At 55.0% G+C, this 19,059-nt stretch overlaps 1 protein-coding gene across 3 annotated transcripts in view; it reads left to right on the top strand.

The window, feature by feature from the left end:
* Nucleotides 1-17,998, top strand: part of PLEKHG3 (pleckstrin homology and RhoGEF domain containing G3) — a 54,151-nt gene extending 36,153 nt beyond the window's left edge. For 2 of the 3 annotated variants that reach the window (XM_027768240.1, XM_027768230.1), the window contains exons 2-18: nucleotides 1,549-1,938; nucleotides 2,944-3,041; nucleotides 4,196-4,265; nucleotides 4,609-4,655; nucleotides 4,769-4,919; nucleotides 5,003-5,134; nucleotides 5,289-5,471; nucleotides 5,597-5,689; nucleotides 5,895-5,981; nucleotides 6,167-6,200; nucleotides 6,574-6,672; nucleotides 9,747-9,785; nucleotides 10,230-10,243; nucleotides 11,454-11,460; nucleotides 11,589-11,704; nucleotides 14,721-16,140; nucleotides 16,599-17,998. In XM_027768240.1, coding sequence (XP_027624041.1) covers nucleotides 1,588-1,938; nucleotides 2,944-3,041; nucleotides 4,196-4,265; nucleotides 4,609-4,655; nucleotides 4,769-4,919; nucleotides 5,003-5,134; nucleotides 5,289-5,471; nucleotides 5,597-5,689; nucleotides 5,895-5,981; nucleotides 6,167-6,200; nucleotides 6,574-6,672; nucleotides 9,747-9,785; nucleotides 10,230-10,243; nucleotides 11,454-11,460; nucleotides 11,589-11,704; nucleotides 14,721-16,140; nucleotides 16,599-17,338 — 3,681 coding nt within the window. In that variant the 5' untranslated portion in view covers nucleotides 1,549-1,587 and the 3' untranslated portion in view covers nucleotides 17,339-17,998. The remainder of the gene's footprint in view (nucleotides 1-1,548; nucleotides 1,939-2,943; nucleotides 3,042-4,195; nucleotides 4,266-4,608; nucleotides 4,656-4,768; nucleotides 4,920-5,002; nucleotides 5,135-5,288; nucleotides 5,472-5,596; nucleotides 5,690-5,894; nucleotides 5,982-6,166; nucleotides 6,201-6,573; nucleotides 6,673-9,746; nucleotides 9,786-10,229; nucleotides 10,244-11,453; nucleotides 11,461-11,588; nucleotides 11,705-14,720; nucleotides 16,141-16,598) is intronic. The other variant, XM_027768232.1, reaches the window with a different exon arrangement.
* Nucleotides 17,999-19,059: the final 1,061 nt, after the last annotated feature.

Below are 19,059 nucleotides of genomic sequence, written 5' to 3' on the forward strand. Positions count from 1 at the left end.
CCTCATGGTGAAGCCTTGAGATTTGGCAGTCCCAGAGAAGATATCCCCCTCGGGCGTGTGTGTTGTCATAACATTGTAAGAGTCGGATCTTTGCCCATCCCAGTGTGGTGACCCCAGCTCAGGCCCTGACAGGCCCTTGGGAAATGCCTCATCGTATTGATGGTTTACGGAGCACTTACCTGGGCCCGACACTGTGCTCATCACTTCCTGGAGAGCAGGACACTGCGGACAGCAGGACACTGAGGACGCAGCCCTGCAGCATTGTCGCCACGCTCATTTCCTAAGTGAGGGAGGCGCTGGCTGAGAGGCTGAGTGCTGGCTCAAGCAGCAGCCTGGGCTCTGGGCTCCTCAGGAGGCACCCTGGCCCACTGCACCAGCAGAGGCCCGAATCGTCCCCTGGTGTGGGCCACCTTCCCTGCACCCTGGGGAGGATGGAGGTGGAGCTGTGGAATCAGGAAGGAATGTTACTGGGGCAGCCTAGTCAGTGCTCCCGGAGACCTGAGACCGAGGGACCGGTCCCCCTTGGGATGCAGCTTGTTTTGTTTTACACTGTAGTAAAATACTCATAGCAAAGCTGGCCCACCTCAGCCTTATTATTTATTTATTTATTTATTTTTGGGGAGAGAGTTTCGTTATAGGGCACGTGTGCTCGCCAGAAAGACAGAGACAGAGACAGCGAGAAATCACTCCCCGGGGGGGATGGCCACGCCTCAATTCCTTCTCCTCCATTCTCCTCTCGGGATCTTGGGCACGCATGCACAGGCGCCCGGTGTGTGTTTAAGCCACTGGGTCTGGGACTCAAACCGTGGTCGACTACGTGGGAGTCCAGTGACGTAGCCATTACACTATCTGCTAGTCCCACATCTCAGTCATTTTTAAGTGTGTAGTTCAATAACATTATGTATGTCCACGTCCTTGTGTAACTGAATTTCTCTATCCTTCCATGGAGTGTCGTCGTCTTCTTCTTCATCTTTAATTCGCTGCAGGGCAAAGTGTGCTTGCTGGAGAGAGAAGAGAGAAGAGAGAGAGAGAGGCAGAGAGAGAGAAAGAGAGAGAGTGAGGAGGGAAAGTGAGACATCACCCCTCAGGGAGAATGGCTACGCCACAATCCCATCTCCATTTTCCTCTTAACTGACCCTTTTTCTTGTTTTTTTTTTAAATATTTTCATTTACTTTTTTTTTTTTTTTTTTTGAGAGAGAGAGAGACAGACAGACAGACAGACACACAGTACCCCAATCAGGGTCCTGAGACCAGCTCCACCCTCAGCTCTCCCTGACTGGGAGCATGCCCACACCCGGTGTACTCCAGGAGTTCTTGGGACTTGAACCCCGGAGCATCCCATGTTGGATCACCTGCAGAGTGTGGTCTTTTACACTGCGTCCTGGCTGGCTCCCACTGTGAGCTGTTTATCACCTCTAGAACTGAACTCTGTATCCATGAAACTGTAACTCCCCATTCCACCCTCCCCAGCTGCCAGCAGCCACCTGCTACTTTCGGTTTCCACAGGGACTCAGAGGTTGATCCTTTGTCCATCTATCTTGCTACAGAATTTCCCTGGGGCGCCCCCTCCAGGCAGCGATGCCAGGATGCCTGTCTCTACCTCCCTCCATCAAGATGGCAGCCAGGAGCGGCCTGTGAGTCTGACCTCTACCAGCTCCTCGTCAGACTCGTCCCGTGACAGCCACGGTACCATGGAGGAGCCCAACGGCTCAGAGGCCATAGCCGAGAATGGGGCAGGCTCCCTGCGTGGCCGGCATGGCCCCAACAGCAACAACAACTCCAGTGGCTGGCTGGGCATGAAGGGGCCCCGCTCTCCATTTAACAACCTGGCAGCGACAGGGCCTGCGCACCTGAAGCTCAGCTACCTGGGCCGAGTGGTGCGAGAGATCGTGGAGACAGAGCGCATGTACGTGCAGGACCTGCGCAGCATCGTGGAGGTGGGTGCTGAGTGGAAGGGACCTGCCATCTCCCTGCGAGCTCGGCTCTCTAGCCCAAGCCTGACCCCCATCCTCCCAAGGAACTTCTTCTCTCAGAAGACCTGCTTCCCATGGAGTAGTGGGGAGGTCTCGGGTCTCCAGCCCTGCTTATTCCTCACCATTCCTGATGATCTTGGGCCAGATCAGTAGCTTGGGTAGAAAGAACTTCTGCACGCCCAGGGAATAAGCACCACCTTAGGGGTGGGATCCAGGACCCAGCCTGATGGGGAGGAAGACTCTAAAGAGAGCATGCTCATGGGGGCTGGGCCTGGCCCGTTGCCTCTGTATGCAACCGTTGTTTCCTGGTCTGGGGGTCTTGGCCATGCCCAGAATTCCCTGTGTTCCTGGTTCCTCCTCCACAAGACTGTGGTGGGTGAGGTGTTTCTATGCAGGGCACACGGGAGAAGGTGGCCATGTGGCTGCCATCGAAGAAGTCTGGGTTAGTGTTCTGGGGCTGCTGTAGGAAATGGCTGTGAACCAGTGGCTTAAAGCAACAGCATTTATCATCTCTCGGGGTATTCAGGAAACAAAAAGCCCAGCATCAAGGTGTTGGTTGGGTTAGTTCCTTCTGGAGTCTCTGACGGACAGTGCATGCCATGGCTCCTGGTGGTTGCTGGCAATTGCGGTGCTCCTGGCCGGTAAGAGGCATCATCCCAGACTCTGTGTCCTCTCCTCTTATGGACAGCTGTGAGATTGTAAGGCTCCAAATCCTGTATGGTATTATCTTGAGAGTCTTAGCTAATGCCATCCACAAGGACCCCATCTCCAAATAAGGTCCCGTTCTGAGGTTCCAAGTGGACCTGCATCTGCGGTGGACACTTTCCAGCCCAGCACCATAGGCAATGTCTGAAATCGCGTCAGAGCAGTGACACGCAGTGCGGAAAGGAGGTGTGCTAGGGAGGCAGGAGATGGGGAGGGAAGCATGGCACCAGAAGGGCCAGGTTCTGACGGCCTCTCTCCGTGCAGGACTACCTCTTGAAGATCATCGACACCCCTGGGCTGCTGAAGCCAGAACAAGTCAGCGCCCTCTTTGGGAACATAGAAAGCATCTACGCGCTGAACAGGTACGTGAGTGGGACCGGTGCTTATTGTGTTCTGCCCATGAGGCCCACCTTGGGACCTGGGCAGGAGCCCTGGATGTTCCTGGACTCACAGACCGTGACATGTGGCCTGGAGCCTGACCTCTGAGGATGCAGAGGGTGGTCTGTCCTTATATGATGGTGTAGTTAGCTTTCCACACGAGACTGGACACCAGCTGGGAAAGCCTGCTCTGGGGTGGACGTGCTCTGTCTCAGGCGAGGGGAGAGCATTTGAGGGCATGTGTGTGTCAGGTCCATCCTGGGCCAGCACCCCCTCTGGGGACTGCTCGACCTTCCACACTGTGCTCTTTCCCCTGGGTGGCTCCCTCATCCTCATCTTCCTTCCCCACTTGCTCATCTCTTCACCTTCCCACTCACCCCAAGGGAAGCCCTGCTCCCTGGAGATGACTGGACCTATTAGTGAATGCACGGGGCAGGCAAGGCCCAGGGGGAGTGAGTGAGGCCTGGAGAAGGTCAGCCTTGGGGTAAACAGGACTCCTTGAAGGTCTGAGTTTCTGTCCTGGGAAAGGACACTGGTTGGGAGAAGCAGGACTTGAGGGGACAGTGTTGATTGGGTAGGAGGACCTTTTTCCTGGCTCCTCCACATGAGCAGATGGCCCGTTGGCTATGCAAGCAGGAGAGCCTGGGAGGGCAGAGAGGTGGCAAGACTTAGGCTGAGGGGAGGGGTTGGGAAGGAGGAGGATTTCAATGGCTTCCTGCAGCGTCACCTTCTAGGAACAAGGGGTGCTGGGACTCACTCTGACTCTCCCTGTTTCCTGTATCCTTGCAAACTGGAAGCCTCGGTTCCTTGCTAGTACCCCTCCTCATCTTCTCCTCTTAATCTCTGCGTTTGTGTTTGATCCCTGCCCACAAAGGAGCCGTGTCCCTCCCGAGGTGGGTACTGGTGCCCTCACTTCCTCTATTGCGTGCTGAGTGTGTCCCTCACTCTCCGTCTTTATGGTGTCACTGGATACTCTACGTGGTTGTTTCGTGGGGCAGGGCTCACGCAGAGGGTAGGGGTCCCCAGTCTTTAGCATGGCATTAGGACTGGCTGTGAGTCTGGGCTGGCGGAGGTTGGAGAGGCATCCTGCTGACTGCAGTGACTGTCCGGGGTCTGATGGCCACTTCCCCTCACCCAGCCAGCTCCTCAGAGACCTGGACAGCTGCAATAGTGACCCTGTGGCTGTGGCCAGCTGCTTTGTGGAAAGGGTAAGAAGGGCTGGGTCCTTGCCCTCCCCACTCCCCACCCCCCACCCCCGTCATTCCTTGCTGGGAGCTCGGGGCAGAGGGGCAGGAAACTCCAGCGTGTGAGGACATCTGAGTCCTGGGGATAACCTCTAGGGAATAGGATGGGTACCCCTCTTCAAATGGGAAGGGTGTTCTGGGGTGGAATCAGGGGCTGCTGGGTGGATGGGGTGTCCTAGACCAGTGGGGACAAAGATGGACCCACTGGCACTCAGAGCGGGGAGGACAGTGTGCTCTGTGGGCCAGGAGCCTGCCTTGGGTACGGCCAGGTTTACAGCCTGAAATCATAATTTGTGGTCTTTCTCAGAGCCAAGAGTTTGATATCTACACCCAGTATTGCAACAACTATCCCAAGTGAGTATTTGGGCTGGAAAGAGGAGGCAGAGCCATTTGGTGAGTCCAGAGGGCTCCCCCAGCCCCCTCCCAGGCCTTCCATGGGTGGTGACAGCCCCTCCTCCCAACTCCAGCTCTGTGGCCGCCCTGACGGAATGCATGCAGGACAAGCAGCAGGCCAAGTTCCTCCGGGACCGGCAGGAGCTGCTGCAGCACTCGCTGCCCTTGGGCTCCTACCTGCTGAAGCCAGTCCAGCGCATCCTCAAGTACCACCTGCTGCTCCAGGTAGTCCAGGTCCTCCCAATACAGGGGGCGGCAGTACGTCCAGGCCTCCTGGCCGGCTTGCCTAAACATTGTCTCCTACCTAGGAAATTGCCAAACATTTTGATGAAGAAGAGGACGGCTTCGAGGTGGTGGAGGATGCCATCGACACCATGACTTGCGTGGCCTGGTACATCAACGACATGAAGCGGAGGCACGAGCACGCGGTCCGGCTCCAGGTGAGGTTGGGGGGAGGTGCAGAGTGGGCCCTGAGATGGGGTATAGCCACCTTGCTGGGTGGCTGGGTGGTAGCTTGGGGAAGCTTTTGTGGCAGAGTCTGTGGGAGCCCCCTGGGCCCCCAGGTGGTCTGACCTTGTGCCCCCTCTGCTACAGGAGGTCCAGTCACTGCTCATCAACTGGAAGGGGCCAGACCTGACCACCTACGGGGAGCTCGTCCTTGAGGGCACGTTCCGCGTGCACCGCGTGCGCAACGAGAGGACCTTCTTCCTTTTTGACAAAACACTGCTCATCACCAAGAGGCGGGGCGACCACTTTGTCTACAAGGATCACATCCCGGTAACCAGGCTCTCTCATCTCTGCAGTGCCATCTTTGAGATGACCATCTGTGCTGGCCCAGCCTGTGTGGAGGAGTGGGGAGGGATCCCCGCTTCCACGCTTGACCGCCCTGTCCCTCTGCCCAGTGCTCCTCCCTGATGCTGATTGAAAGCACCAGAGACTCCCTGTGCTTCACCGTCACCCACTACAAGCACAGCAAGCAGCAGTACAGCATCCAGGTGAGGGCTGGCGTCTCCATCTGTAGAGCAGGGATCGTTGCAGGCACCTCTGGGGGGCGTGGAGACACGAGCCAAGGGGACCTTGCCGAGGCCCCAGCACAGGCCTCCTGCTATCTCGTTCCCCTAGACCGAAGCATTTTCCATGCTAGACAGCTGCAGGCCTGTAACTGTAACCCCCAGGCCCCTTTCTTTTGGGTCTTTCCAGGCCAAGACGGTGGAGGAGAAACGGAGCTGGACTCACCACATCAAGAGGCTCATCTTGGAGAACCACCATGCCACCATTCCCCAGAAGGTGAGCTCCTGGGGCCCCACCTTCTGGAGGCTGGCTCTCTGCTGGATGGAAGGCATCAGCACAATAGTTGCCACAGGCCCCGGGGTAGCACGGCTGGGTGTCTGGTGTAGCAGGGGCCATGGCATGGGTGAGCGCGGCATGGCGTGCAGCAAGGTGGTCACCAGATGGGCTCTCTTCTCTCGCAGGCCAAGGAAGCCATCCTGGAAATGGATGCCTATTGTAAGTGTGCCCTCTCCTGCCTGTTGGGTCCTTCATCTTCCGCACTACTAGGCCTGGCCGCTTCCATACTGCTAGGCCTGGCTGCTTCCTGGGGAAGCTTTGCTGATCCTTTTATTTCAGGAGCGGGGAGGACGGGGTGTGGGTGTGTGTGTGTGGGGGGGCTCCTTCTGTCAAGGGCTGGGGCTCAGCTGCTGGATTAGGGACATGGTCTTGCTAAGGGGACTTTTAGTGCCTAAGGCTCCAGGTGGAAGAAGATGCCGGGTGGAGAGAGGGAGCTCTGGGGGCTTCTGGCCCCTGGAGCTGGAGCGAGTGACAGAGTGTGGACAAGGCCAATTGAGAGCCCAAAGCCTGATGGTATCTCCCATGGGTGCAGATCCCAATCGGTACCGCTGCAGTCCAGAGCGGCTGAAGAAGGCTTGGTCTTCCCAGGACGAGGTGTCTACCCACGTGCGCCAGGGGCGCCGGCAGTCTGGTAAGGAAGGGCTGTGTGAGCAAGAGTCCATTTTAAAGGACCCTGATCAGGTGGGGGACCATCTGCGGCAGTGTCTGGGCTATCACTGTCACTTCTTGGAAAAACCCTGGGACAGGGCAGGAGGGAGGGGTGGCGGACACCCACCAAGTGTCCCGTCCCTGTGCTCATGTTGCCCCCCACGAGGCACCTCCCGGCCCTTGCCCACAGGAGTTGGGCATCTCCCCACTTTCAGGTCAGGTTTGCCTATTTCGTTAACTTCCCCTTTGAGCTAAACCTCCCTCCTTTGCCACTTGGAACACCAAGTCAGCCACATGGATGTCATTGCTGGTCCCCAGCCCAGGTCTGGCACGGCAGAGCAGAAGTAGGACGTGGGGAAGACGAGTTAGACTTCAAGTGGCACCAGATCCAGACGGGAAATATTTACTTTGGGTCTCAGGAATAAGTTCCATTTTCTTCCCTTGGGTTTTCTTCCATTACTAGACTTGTTCCGTGTTCTCAGATTTACTGAAATAAGTTGTCCATTTAAAAAAAGAAACCTTTTTGTTTCTCAGCTCTGTGCTGATGGGCGTGGGTGTGTGTTTTCTGCATCTGTTTTTACTTGACAATTCATTCTGTGGCCCAGGAGCAGACTGGCTTAAGCCAGGTGCTTACCAGTTGTATGTGTACGGAGGGAGTTGGGCTAAGAGAGGTCTTAAATTCCTGGGGAGTGGCTGAGGGCTATGTCCTGGTTCAGGTTTGCAAGTGCATTGGGTTTTGACTGGCCATGACCTGTGGCCTCCTTAAATCCTAGTGTGATTGACAGGCAGGCTTTGGCTTTCTAGAAGATGGAGCCAGAAAGGTCTCTAGAAAATGTTTTCGGCTATATGTTGTTTGGTATTGATCTAGGTGGATCTTGAACCCAGGCAAACTTGCTTTCAGGGTAAAGTTTTGTGGGTAACAGCCCTAAATTGGGAATGTTACTTTATTTGTCTCTTTATTTCCCTATCCTTTCTTCTAGTATTCTCTTCTTGGCCCTCTTTCTTCCTTAACTTGCCATAACTTGGAATTGGAAGCTTTTGACACATGGATGTATTCAGCAAGTGACAGTGTGGTGACAGTAAGAGTAGCACTGTTGTCATAGTAGCATTAAAACTTTAGCTGTGGGTGCACAACTCTGAATGTACTGTAAGCCGCTGACTGGTACCCTTTCAATAGGCACATTGTATGATGTGAATTAGAGCTTAGTAAACATGTTACCAAAAAACCCCAAATAAACAAACCAAAAAACACCATAGCTATCCAGGGCACAGGAGTGAGCTGTTTTAGAAAGCTCAAATTTCCAGGTGGCTGAGGTTTTAGTTCGTAAGTACTAAAAGTTGAGTATTTTTGTTTGTTTGTTTGTTTCTTTTTGTGTTTTGGTTTAAACTTAGGAAACTAGACACCTTTCTAAAACATAATATATACTCTTTAGCCTTTTTTCTTTTTTTAAGAGAGGTTTTTGCTATGGGGCATATGCGCTCGCTGGAGAAAGAGAGAGAGAAAGTGAGAAATCGCCCCCTTGAGGGGATGTCCACTCTGCAGTTCCTTCTCCTCTAGTCTCCTTTCGGGATATAGGACACACACACATGTGCCTGGGGTGTTTCAAGCTATTGGGCCCAAGGCTTGAACCATGGTCTGCCATGTAGGTGTCTAGGACCTTAACTGCTGTGCCACCTGCTGGCCCCCTCTTGAGGCTTTTGTTTGTTTGTTTGTTTTGGAGACATTTTTTTACTATAGGGCACATGCGCTTGCCAGACAGACAGAGAGAGACAGAGAGACAGAAAGCGAGAAATCACCCCCCCAAGAGGGGATGGCCATGCCGCAATCCCTTCTCCTCCATTCTCCTCTTGGGATCTTGGGCATGCACACACACGCGTCCGACGTGAGTTTTAAGCCACCGGGTCTGGGACACGAACCGCGGTCGACTACGTGGGAGTCCAGCGACATAGCCATTACGCTAACTGCTGGTTCCCCGAGGCTTTTGTTTTTTAAGAATTATTTTATTTCATTTGTTATCTTTATTATTATTTGTTTAATTTGACCAGAGAGAGAAAAAGGGAAAGTAGGAAAGCAAGCCTCTAGGTCCAGGACTTGAACAGCAGTTGGCCATGTGGGAGTCTAGTTCTCCAACCACCAAGCCACCTGCCAGACGCCCTCTTGAGGCTTTTAAAATAGTGCGTGCTGTCCATGGCTGAACTTGTCCTTTCCTGGAGTCAGTGTTAGGGCACCATGGCTATGCTGTGGGAACTGCCAGATGTTCCTGGGGCCCTGGCGTCTGTGGCCGGAAGTGGCCATGGAGACAGGCTGCATTTGTGGTGTCGCGTCCATCCTTACAGCTCTCCTGTAACACTGGAAAGTGTTTGCTGTCATTGGTCTTAGCATGCTTGCCTGCAGTAGCCCTTCTTCCCCTTCTGTTAGACAGCGCTTAGTCAAACTCATGAGAAGCGTGTTTTGCAATGGAGCAGGGATTTGCCGAGAGGGAGGACTTGGGTCACCCACACCAGCTTTGGTGCCTGGGCTTGGCCATCTACTCTGACTGAGGTCTGCTCAAGGCCTTTTCTGCCCCCTTCTTCCAGAGAGCCGGAAGGGCACACGAGCACACTGTATGGATATTTGGAATGAAAGAAGAGATCATTTCCTATTTCTGATTTTAAAAATAACTGGGAGCTCCGTTTTGTTGCTGCAGACAGTGTGTGCATGCTATCTGTGTGCACCTTTCATGGATATGCTCTTGCCGAGGAATCAGTCCCCTGCCGTGGCTCCAGCCTGGGTGGAGCTGGAGGGCCTGTGGTTGGTTATGCGAATGCAGGGACCAGGAGCAGGGCTGCTCCTGCAGGGCTGGCAGTCGCAGCCAGGTCCGCTTCCTGGAGAGGAGTGGCCTGGTCCTGCCTCCGTGTTGGGTAGGCGGAAGGGGCTCGGGGACACCGTATGGGGCAGCCTCCCAAGGCCCTCATGGACTTTGAGCTGGTAATGGGCCAGTGGCACTGGGGGGCGCCGGGGCTAGGCCCAGCTGTTGGCCTGTGCTGACTCTGTCATTTGCTTCCTTCCATCCTCAGAGCCGACCCGACACCTGCTCAGGCAACTCAGCGAGAAAGGTGAGAGCAGGCGGTGGGCGGACAGCCACTCTGGGTGAGCTCTAGGGTGGGGGGGCAGGAAGACGAAGCAGGTAACAACCTGGGGGGGGGGATGGCTGTCAGAAGAGTTGAGAGAGGGCTCTGTCGCCACTCTACCCTCTTTGAGAGCCTCACTCCTGCCCTCTGAGGAAGGTCCTTGCCTTGCACCCTCTCCTGGGGCAACAGCAGGAGCCAAGCAGGGACCCGAGCAACCTGCATGGACCTGCAGGCTCTGCAGCCCCAGGCTCCGTTCATGTCGGTTACTTTGAAAGCCCAGGAGATTGGCTGGGCCTTCTGGGAGTAGGAGTCCCTAGTGGGGCCTTCCCTGGGGGGAAGCCTCTGTGAAGATGCTCTTTCTCCTACTTATCGGTGTCTTCCCCTCCCCTGCCCTTTTTCCATGTGCTGGGGACCTGGCGATGGCGTTAGCAGCCAGAGCAGCAAAAGGGCCAGTGGGCAGCAGGGGCCAGGGGAAGGTGGGGAGTGGTTGGGCAGAGGGTGGGGGACAGCCCAGGTCATCCTCCTGACCCTTTCAGCTCACATTATCTTCATCCAGCCAACGAATACCTGCTGTGTGCCAGGCTCTGTGGCACTGGGGTCACAGAGATGAATAGACCTGGCCCTTGTCCCCGGGGCCCTTCTGTTCCCTTTTCCCTGAATGGCCTGCCAGTGTCTACCCAATCTGGATCCCCTCTCACTGGCCCCTTTCTGGAGCAAGCAGGTCTCTGGGTCCTGAGTTCCTGACCAGGCCCCAGCCTTCCCACCATCAGAACATGCTGCTCCTTACTGCACCCCAGTGGAGACCTGGGGATGGGTGTCTACACGTGGCTTCCCACGGGGAGCCCCCCCACCCCAGCTGCCTGCAGGAGGAGGGGAGGTTGCCCAGGAGGCTGGTCACGAGGGGGCCTTGTGCTCTGAACAGCATGCAGGCAGCACCGGCGCCCTCCTGGACTTTGGGCAGCACCCCCGTACTCGGGGCATGCAGCCGGAGGCCAAAGGGGCTGCCCAGAAGGAGCAAGAGGAAGAGGAGGAGGAGGTGGTGGAGGAGGAGGAGGAGGAAGAGCAGGCCTTTCAGGTCACTTTGGAGGACCTGGAAGGGTGTGAAGGCAACAAGAAGGGGGCCGGGCCAGAGCCCCCAGGCTCAGAGGAGGAGGAGGAGGAGGAGGAGGAGGAGGAGGAGAACCTGGCAGTGGCGGAGCAGGTAGCCGACTTTGCCAGTTCCCTGCTGGCCGCACTCCACTGCTGGCACTATCGGGCCAACGCTTTACTATTCTCCCGGGGTGCTATGGTGAGGTGTCTCTTTGATCTCCCCTCCTCCTTGCATGTTCCCTGGCACGTGCATGCCCATCTGAGAATCCCTTTCCAGCACTGTCCCAGTTCCTTTACTCCTGCTATCAGCAAAACTTAACCCCTCCTGCTGGCTGTTATGCCCTGGTGAGCCCCTGGCATGTGCTGTTCCAGTACTGGACACTAACCAGTATACTACCCAGTGTGCATGGCTAATTGGGGGCGGGAGGAGAGAAGCTAGCACACAATGGGGCTGGAATGGTCAAATCCACTTGACCTGGAAGTGGGGAGGTGGGTTGGGCTCTCCTGAAACTGCATCTGGCAAGGAATTCTGCAACTCCAGGCTTGGCAGTTCAGGTTCACTTTGGAATGACTCAGGGCCAAGGCTGGTTCTCAGCACAGCCCAGTTCCTTTGGGAATGGGAAGCACCACCCATATTGGAATGCAGGGGGAGACTAGTACCTGAGGATCCTGGAATTAATACCTGACTGTCTCTTCTGCAGGGGAAGGGACGCAGGGACTCTGAAGGCCCCAAGAGCTGTAGAAGGCCCAGTAGCCGGTCTCCAAGCAGTTCTGAGAAGCGCATGAGCTTTGAGTCTATCTCTTCCCTGCCAGAGGTGAGTGCCAGCAGGTGGGTGAGGGGGAGCACAGAGGTTCCTGGAACCCGGATCTCCATGCCTGGGGCTTACAGGCATGGATTCTCCTATCGGGCTCATGGGAATACCAATTTCCCACTCCTCACGACTCTTACTCCTTCAGGAAGCCTGGACTAGCAGTGCATGGTTTGATGAACAGATAAATCCCTTTCTAAAACAAGGAAAATGTGCTTCTTTGGGCAGATGCCTCCCTGTGCCAAGGGAACAGATAGTGGGAGTGAGCCAGACAGATTTTAGGCCTCCTTGGCTAGGTCACCTTGCACTGGGCACAGGGCCCTGCTCCTGCCAGCAAACCAGGCATTTAAATCATGCCCATGGCCACTTGGCCAAAGAGGTAGGACATTGATATCTATTGGATATTGCCTACACGTCTGGTGTTTTCTTTCTATTCCGGAACATAGCTTAGAAGGAAACAGAGGCTCTGAGAAGTTGAGTGGCATGTCTGATACTGGGCAGCTGAACCCAGCAGCTTGAAGATCACATCAGGCACGTGTACATGCATATCTAAAATCTCAGGAGGAGACTGGATAAGAAATCAGGCCAGAGTCTGACTCAAAGGCCCACTCTTCCCTTTCCTGCTACTCCATGCTGTCTGTGCATCGTGCGGATCCGAGTACTTTGCTTTCCCAAAGAATCAAGGAAAAGGTCTCGGCTAAGGCTCGACCCCAGGTTGGAAGTCAGCCAGGACAAGGCCCGGATGACACTGGATAGGAGTGTGGTGTCCTGTCTTCTTTCCTGGGTGCGGTAACAGAACGCCTCAGACTGGGTAGCTCATACACTGCAGAAGTGCATTGCTCTTCTGGAGGCTGAGCAGTCCGAGGTCACGATGTCAGCATGTCAGTATGTGGTGAGGGCTCATTCTGCTTCTTGTGTTCAACATGGTGGAAGGGGCCAGGGAGCTTTATAAGGGCACTAATCCCATTGATGGGATTAACTCACCCTTGTGAGTTAATTGCTTCCCAAAGGCCCTACCTTTTTTTTTTTTTTTAAGGTTTTAGAGAGACAGTGAGAGGGAAAGTGAGAAATCAGCTCCTGGGGAGTGGGGGCGACGACCATGCTGCAATTTCTTATCCAATCTCCTCCTGAGATTTTAGATTTGCATGTACACGTGCCTGATGTGATTTTCAAGCTGCTGGGTCTAGGACTTGAATTGTGGTTGGCCATGTGGGAGTCTAGTACCTTAACCACTATGCCACCTACTGGTCACAAGGCTCTACCTCTTAATACTATCACACTGAATATTAGGTTCCATCACAGGAATTTTGAGGGGACACTGACATTCAGATCACAGCAAGTGGTGCTATCTAGTAATAGGATTCACTATGTAATTTAAATTTTCTTGTAGCCAGGGTAAAAAATAATAAAATAAAACAGATGGAATTAATTTTAGGTGTCTATTTCATGGGGTTGTTGGAAAAGTCCTGACATGTTTTTGCATAGAAAAACATAGAAAAATACATCATAATTTTCCTGACAACTCAATTTTTTTTTTTGGAGGGGTGGAGAGGTTTTTGCCATAGGGCATGTGTGCTCACCAGACAGACAGAGAGAGAGAGATAGAGAGACAGAAAGCAAGAAATCACCCCCCCCAGGGGGGATGGCCACGCCGCAATCCCTTCTCCTCCATTCTCCTCTCGAGATCTTGGGCACGCACACACACGTGCCTGGCATGAGTTTAAGCCACCAGGTCTGGGACGCGAACTGTGGTTGACTACGTGGGAGTCTAGTGACATAGCCATTACGCTAACTGCTGGTTGCAATATTTAACCCAGGATGTCCAAAATACTATTTTAATATGACATTGGTATAAAAAGTTATTGATGTATTTCATGCTTGTTTCTAGCACAAATTCTTTGCAATCTTATGTGTGTTTCACCCTTATAGCAGGTCTTGATTTGGACTTGCTCAAATGCTCAGAAAGCCACATGTGACCAGTGGCTACCGTGTTGAGCAATACAGATCTAGATCATGGGTCCTGCCCTGCAGATTTTGGACTAGAACAGATGGAATCAAGTCACAATCCTCAGAATTTAGAGTATTTGCTCTTATCTTTTCCCTAAAGATGTCTTTGGAAAGCTGCCTGTGCTAGCCAGGTTCAAATTACTTTCAAGGTGGTCAATAGAGAACTTTACTCTTTTCTCCTTTTTTTTTTTTTTTTTTTTTTTTTTAAAGTTGTCAGAGGGCTTGTGAGAGAAAGAGAGAGAGGCCCATATGTGTGTACCTGGTTTGTTTCTCAAGGTGCCAGGCCTGGGATTCAACTTGCTGTTTACCATGTGGGATCTGGTTCCCTATGCACAGGCTTAATTGCTGCACTGCGGGGCCAGCCCCAGAGGAAAATTCTCAGATTTGCTTCCTTCCTCGTCTCTCTGCTGGGCATGTGTTACCTTGCTGTGCCCATAGGGCCTCAGGATGGCTGGCAGGAGCCAAGTTTCCAGTCTTCACCCTGGACGGGATTCCAACATGCAGTTCTATTACCCTCTGGACCCTGACCAGAGGCCCTGGGAGGCCCTGGGAGCCCCTGGGAGGCCCTGGTCCCTCAGGGCAGTTGGATTGGCCTCTTGGTTTGCTCTGGCCTGAGTGTGAACCCCAGAACTCCCATATGAAGCTGCTTTACCATCAGGCAGGGCAGACCTGGCACTGTGGCTCTCTGGGGTGCCTTCGTGAGCTGGCCTGACCCAGCAGAATTAGGTTCCCACCTTGTCCCTCTAGTTGTCAGGCAGAGTGCCATGGCCCTACCCTACCCCTAGCTTTTTCCTTGGGTTTGAGGACACGGCCCCAGCCTGCCAGCTGCGGGGTGGCGAAAGCACACAATCATGTCCCTCTCTCTAGGGATCTGAGTCGTACTCATTCAGATTGCCTTCAGTCCTAAACTGGAGGTCACTCTTGCTGGGCTTTGAGGAGACCGTGCTGTCTGCTTCTCCCTTGGGTCTCATGGAGATATTTTTTACTCACATGAACTTTCTGTGCTGTGTCCCAGGTTGAGCCAGACCCCGAGCCTGGGACGGAGCAGGATGTATTTGCTGCCATGGAAGGTCCCAGCACTGAGGAGATGCCTTCAGACCCAGAGTCTCCAGTAGTCCAGGAAACACAGCTTGACACCCACCAGGGGCTGCTGATGGACCACCCAGGTGACATGGTGGATTTCGTAGTGGCCGAGAGCACCGAGGACCTTAAGGCCCTGAGCAGTGAGGAGGAGGAAGAAATGGGGACTGCCCAGGAGCCTGAGAGCCTTCTGCCACCCTCCGTGCTAGACCAGGCCAGTGTCATTGCTGAGCGGTTTGTTAGCAGCTTCTCGCGGCGGAGCAGCCTGGCACTGGAGGATGGCAAGTCCAGTGGCTTTGGGACCCCGCGGCTGATCAGCCGGAGCAGCAGTGTGCTCAGCCTTGAGGGCAGTGAGAAGGGCCCCGCCCGGCGTGGCAGCATCACAGACTCCCTCAGCCCTCAGCCGCCCCCAGAAGTGGATACTAGCGTGGGGGTGGCCACAGAGAGTGGCCCTTCTGTCAATGGGACAGAGCCCCCAAGCCCAGGCCCAGGCTGTCTGGTGGAACCTGACAGGTCTTCCTGTAAAAAGAAGGAATCGGTGCTCTCTACGCGAGACCGACTGTTGCTGGACAAAATCAAGAGCTACTACGAGAATGCGGAACACCATGACGCAGGCTTCAGCGTCCGGCGGCGGGAGAGCCTCTCCTACATCCCCAAAGGGCTGGTGAGAAACTCTGTCTCCAGGTTCAACAGCCTTCCCAGGCCAGACCCAGAGCCGATGGCACCAGTGGGACCCAAGAGACAGGTGGGCTCCCGGCCATCTTCATGGGCCCTGTTTGACCTCCCAGGACCAAGCCAGGCAGACTCGGGGGACCCAGCTCCTATCACAGATGCTGAGTTCCGTCCGTCCTCGGAAATTGTGAAGCTCTGGGAGGGAATGGAGTTATCTGGGAGGAGCCCTCAGAAGGGGCCAGGCCAGGGCCAGGCCAATGGCTTTGACCTGCATGAGCCCCTCTTCATCCTGGAGGAGCACGAGCTGGGGGCCATCACAGAGGAATCGGCCACCGCCTCCCCAGAAAGTGCCTCCCCAACTGAGAGGCCCAGCCCAGCCCACCTGGCCCGGGAGCTGAAGGAGCTGGTGAAGGAGCTGAGCAGTGGTGCCCAGGGGGAGCTGGTCACCCCACTGCACCCCCGCATCGTGCAGCTGTCCCATGTGATGGACAGCCACGTGAGTGAGCGTGTCAAGAACAAGGTCTACCAGCTGGCCCGTCAGTACAGCCTCCGGATCAAGAGCAACAAGCCAGTGATGGCTCGGCCACCTCTGCACTGGGAAAAGGCTTCCCCGGAGAGGGACAGAAAGAGCCCTACCATTCCTTGCCTACAGGGGAAGGCAGGCGAGCCATCAGGTGGCAAAGGTGAGAAGGGGCGGGAGTGACCCTGGGGAGTTTAGGGGACCAAAGCCCGATGAGTTTTTTTGGCTCCTGGGGAAAGTGACCTCTAAAGAACCTCTTCCAGAGAGACGGGCTAGACCCTGAGCCCAGAGGCGTGGTCTGACACGCAGGCCAAGCCTGCACTCCCTTCTCCTGCCTCTCCCCATCACAGAGGCCTTTGGAGGCAGCGTGGCCCCTGGCCCTTCTACCAGGCCCCTCTACACATATTCTCATCTCTTCTTTGACTCCTGGCTCCTCTTCATCCTTCCCATTGCCCTTTGATCATGGGGCAGTGTTTGGCTAGTGAGATTTCTCTCCCGCACACCCCAAGCCCCTGACCCAGCTTTAACACTGATCTGGGCAGTGATTGGAGATGGTTCAGAGCTCTCCCTGGTTGCCCTCTCCTCCTGCCCAGTGACTCAGGCAGCTCTCTCCCCTCCTAGGTAAGAGAAAGCCGGTGCTGTCCCTCCTCAACTACGAGCAGCTGGTGATCCGGGACCATAGCCCCCCCAAGCCCTCTTCTGCTGGGGCGACCTCGCCACGGCGTTTCTCCTTCAGCCCTTCTGCTGCCAGCCCAAGGACCACATCTCCTGGGGCCCGGCCCTCTTCCCGCAGCCCCCTCAGCGCTTTCGACACTGAGACTTTCCACTGGCCTGATGTCCGCGAGCTCTGCTCCAAGTACGCTTCCCAGGATGAGGCACTCCAAGCCCAGGGCTGTCGACCTCGCGGCCTGCCTGTCAACCGCAGCCGCTCGGTGCCCGACAACATGGTGCAGCCCCCTCTGGCAGGCAGGGTGGGTCGCTGCTGCAGCCTGAACACAAAGACGGGACAGGGCAGGGGAGAGGCCGCTCAGCCCCAGCCTCCTGGGCCACTACCCCAGAGTGGGCCGGAAGGGGGCAGCGAGGCCCTGTATGTCACCGCAGACCTCACCCTGGAGAACAACCGGCGGGTGATTGTCATGGAGAAGGAGCCCCTTCCCAGCCATGTTGTGAGGCTGGAGGAGGAGGGCAGTGGGCAGGGACCAAGCTCCCCGGTTACTGAGGTGGGCCAGGGCCAGGATTTCCAGGAATCTGCAGAGCATCCACCAAAGGAAGAGGGCTCCAGGGACTCAGCGGACCTGAGCCAGCAGGGCAGAGTGAGAAACCTGCGAGAGAAGTTCCAGGCCTTGAACTCCATAGGTTGACTGACTCCTGGGAGAGAGGGAAGCCATGTGGGTCGTGGGGAGGAACTTGGCTTACTCTCCCAAACCTGGGCTCATAGGAACTTCTGCCCAGGGCCCTCAGAAAGGCTATCCCTCTTAGTTTGGGAGAATGAATGCCTGCCTTGCAGCCGGGCTTACCTGCTGCCTGTGCTGTGCTCTGGCGCCTCCCCCTGAGGCGTGTGACACTTTCCATAGACCTGGATGAGTCTCATCCCTCTGAGGCTGGTATGGCCACTGCCCCTGTAAATAGTTCTTCTCTGGTAAGAAGCCAAATATTTAAACTCACTTCCTAGGCAGGGGCAGTTTGGCTCAGGCCTCCCGTATGGGCTGCCTACTGCCTGACGGAGGAGCCCACCCCGGAGACCCAGGAAGTGACTTGGGGAGAGGCTTTGCTCTTTAACTGTGCCTTTTCTTAGGATCCAGCAGGAACAAGGCCAATAATTTATTGCTTTCCATTCTGTGATGTGTGAGTGTGTGTGTGTGTGTCTGTGTGTGTGTCCTCCTGTTTATCCCCCTCCTGTGAAGAATGTGATGGACTCGGTTCAGGTACTTGAGGGCTGTCTGGCTGACCCTGTGGTTGTCGCTAATGTACACACATTTCATTATTTGCCAATGGTGCAATAACCACTGCTGACCAACCGACCTGTGTGTGGCCTCCTTTCTGGGGCCTGGCTGGGGTGGAAGGGTTGCTGGGGGGCCAGGGATGCCTTGGGAGAAGATGGGGACATGGTGGTTGTGTTCACACTGCACTCGCCACCCAAGCTCACGGGTGCTCACTGGGGGAAGGAGGATGTGAGGCAGGGAGCTTGTTCTCTGCTGCCCCTCCTCTCAGGGCTGCTCTGTCTGTGGGGAGGGAGTCCCACCACGCCAGCCTTAGCTCTCCAAGGGCAAAGGGGGTAGGCAGTGAATGGAACATTTTTCCACTAAGCAGAAGTTTTCCAGCATCTGGTGCTTTTTAATCTTTTTTCCAGTTCCCAGGAGACAAACTGCAAGGCCAGTATTTTAAACGTAGAGCCCGGAGATGTCTCAAAGTGTCTTATGCATCGAGGGAGGAGTGCAAGTGCATTTTTCTGGGGTGGATCCCCCATTTTTTGTTGCACTTTCAAAAGTGTCTGATTCGAAAGGGCTAGAAGTACCTCCCCTATTTTTTCTTTCTTTCTTTTTCTTTTTTTGCCATAGGGCATGTGCACTTGCTAGAAAGAGACAGAGAAAGTGAAAAATCACCCTCCAGGGCGGCTGGCCATGCCACAGTCCCTTCTCTCATATTCTCTTGGAATTTGGGGCACACGCACACAGACATGCCTACTGTGCTTTTCAAGCTGCTAGGTCCAGGACTCGACCCACGCTGTGGGCCACGTAGGACTCAGCGCCTTAACCACTATGACACCTCCGGGACCCTCTTCTTTGCTTTTTAAAGTTTCTTTTTTTCTTCCATGAGTGAAAAGGAAGCAAGACAGCACCCCACCAGAGTTCTCACACTACTCTCAGCCTCAGCTAGCCCCCAGTTACGGGCATGCGTGTGCCAGCATGTTTAGGGAGGTCTCTGGATACAAAGTCAGCACCCGCCTGAGTGGGGCAACCTCAGAGAGTGCCTCATGACCACCGCACCACCGTCCGGCTCCAGCTTCCCATTTCCTTCTTTTTTTTTTTTTTTTTTTTTTTTTTCCCTCCAAAGGGCACAAACTCTTGCAGAGGGGGATAAG

This window comes from Tupaia chinensis, unplaced genomic scaffold, assembly GCF_000334495.1.
Source record: "Tupaia chinensis unplaced genomic scaffold, TupChi_1.0 Scaffold000075_1, whole genome shotgun sequence".
NCBI lineage: Eukaryota > Metazoa > Chordata > Mammalia > Scandentia > Tupaiidae > Tupaia > Tupaia belangeri.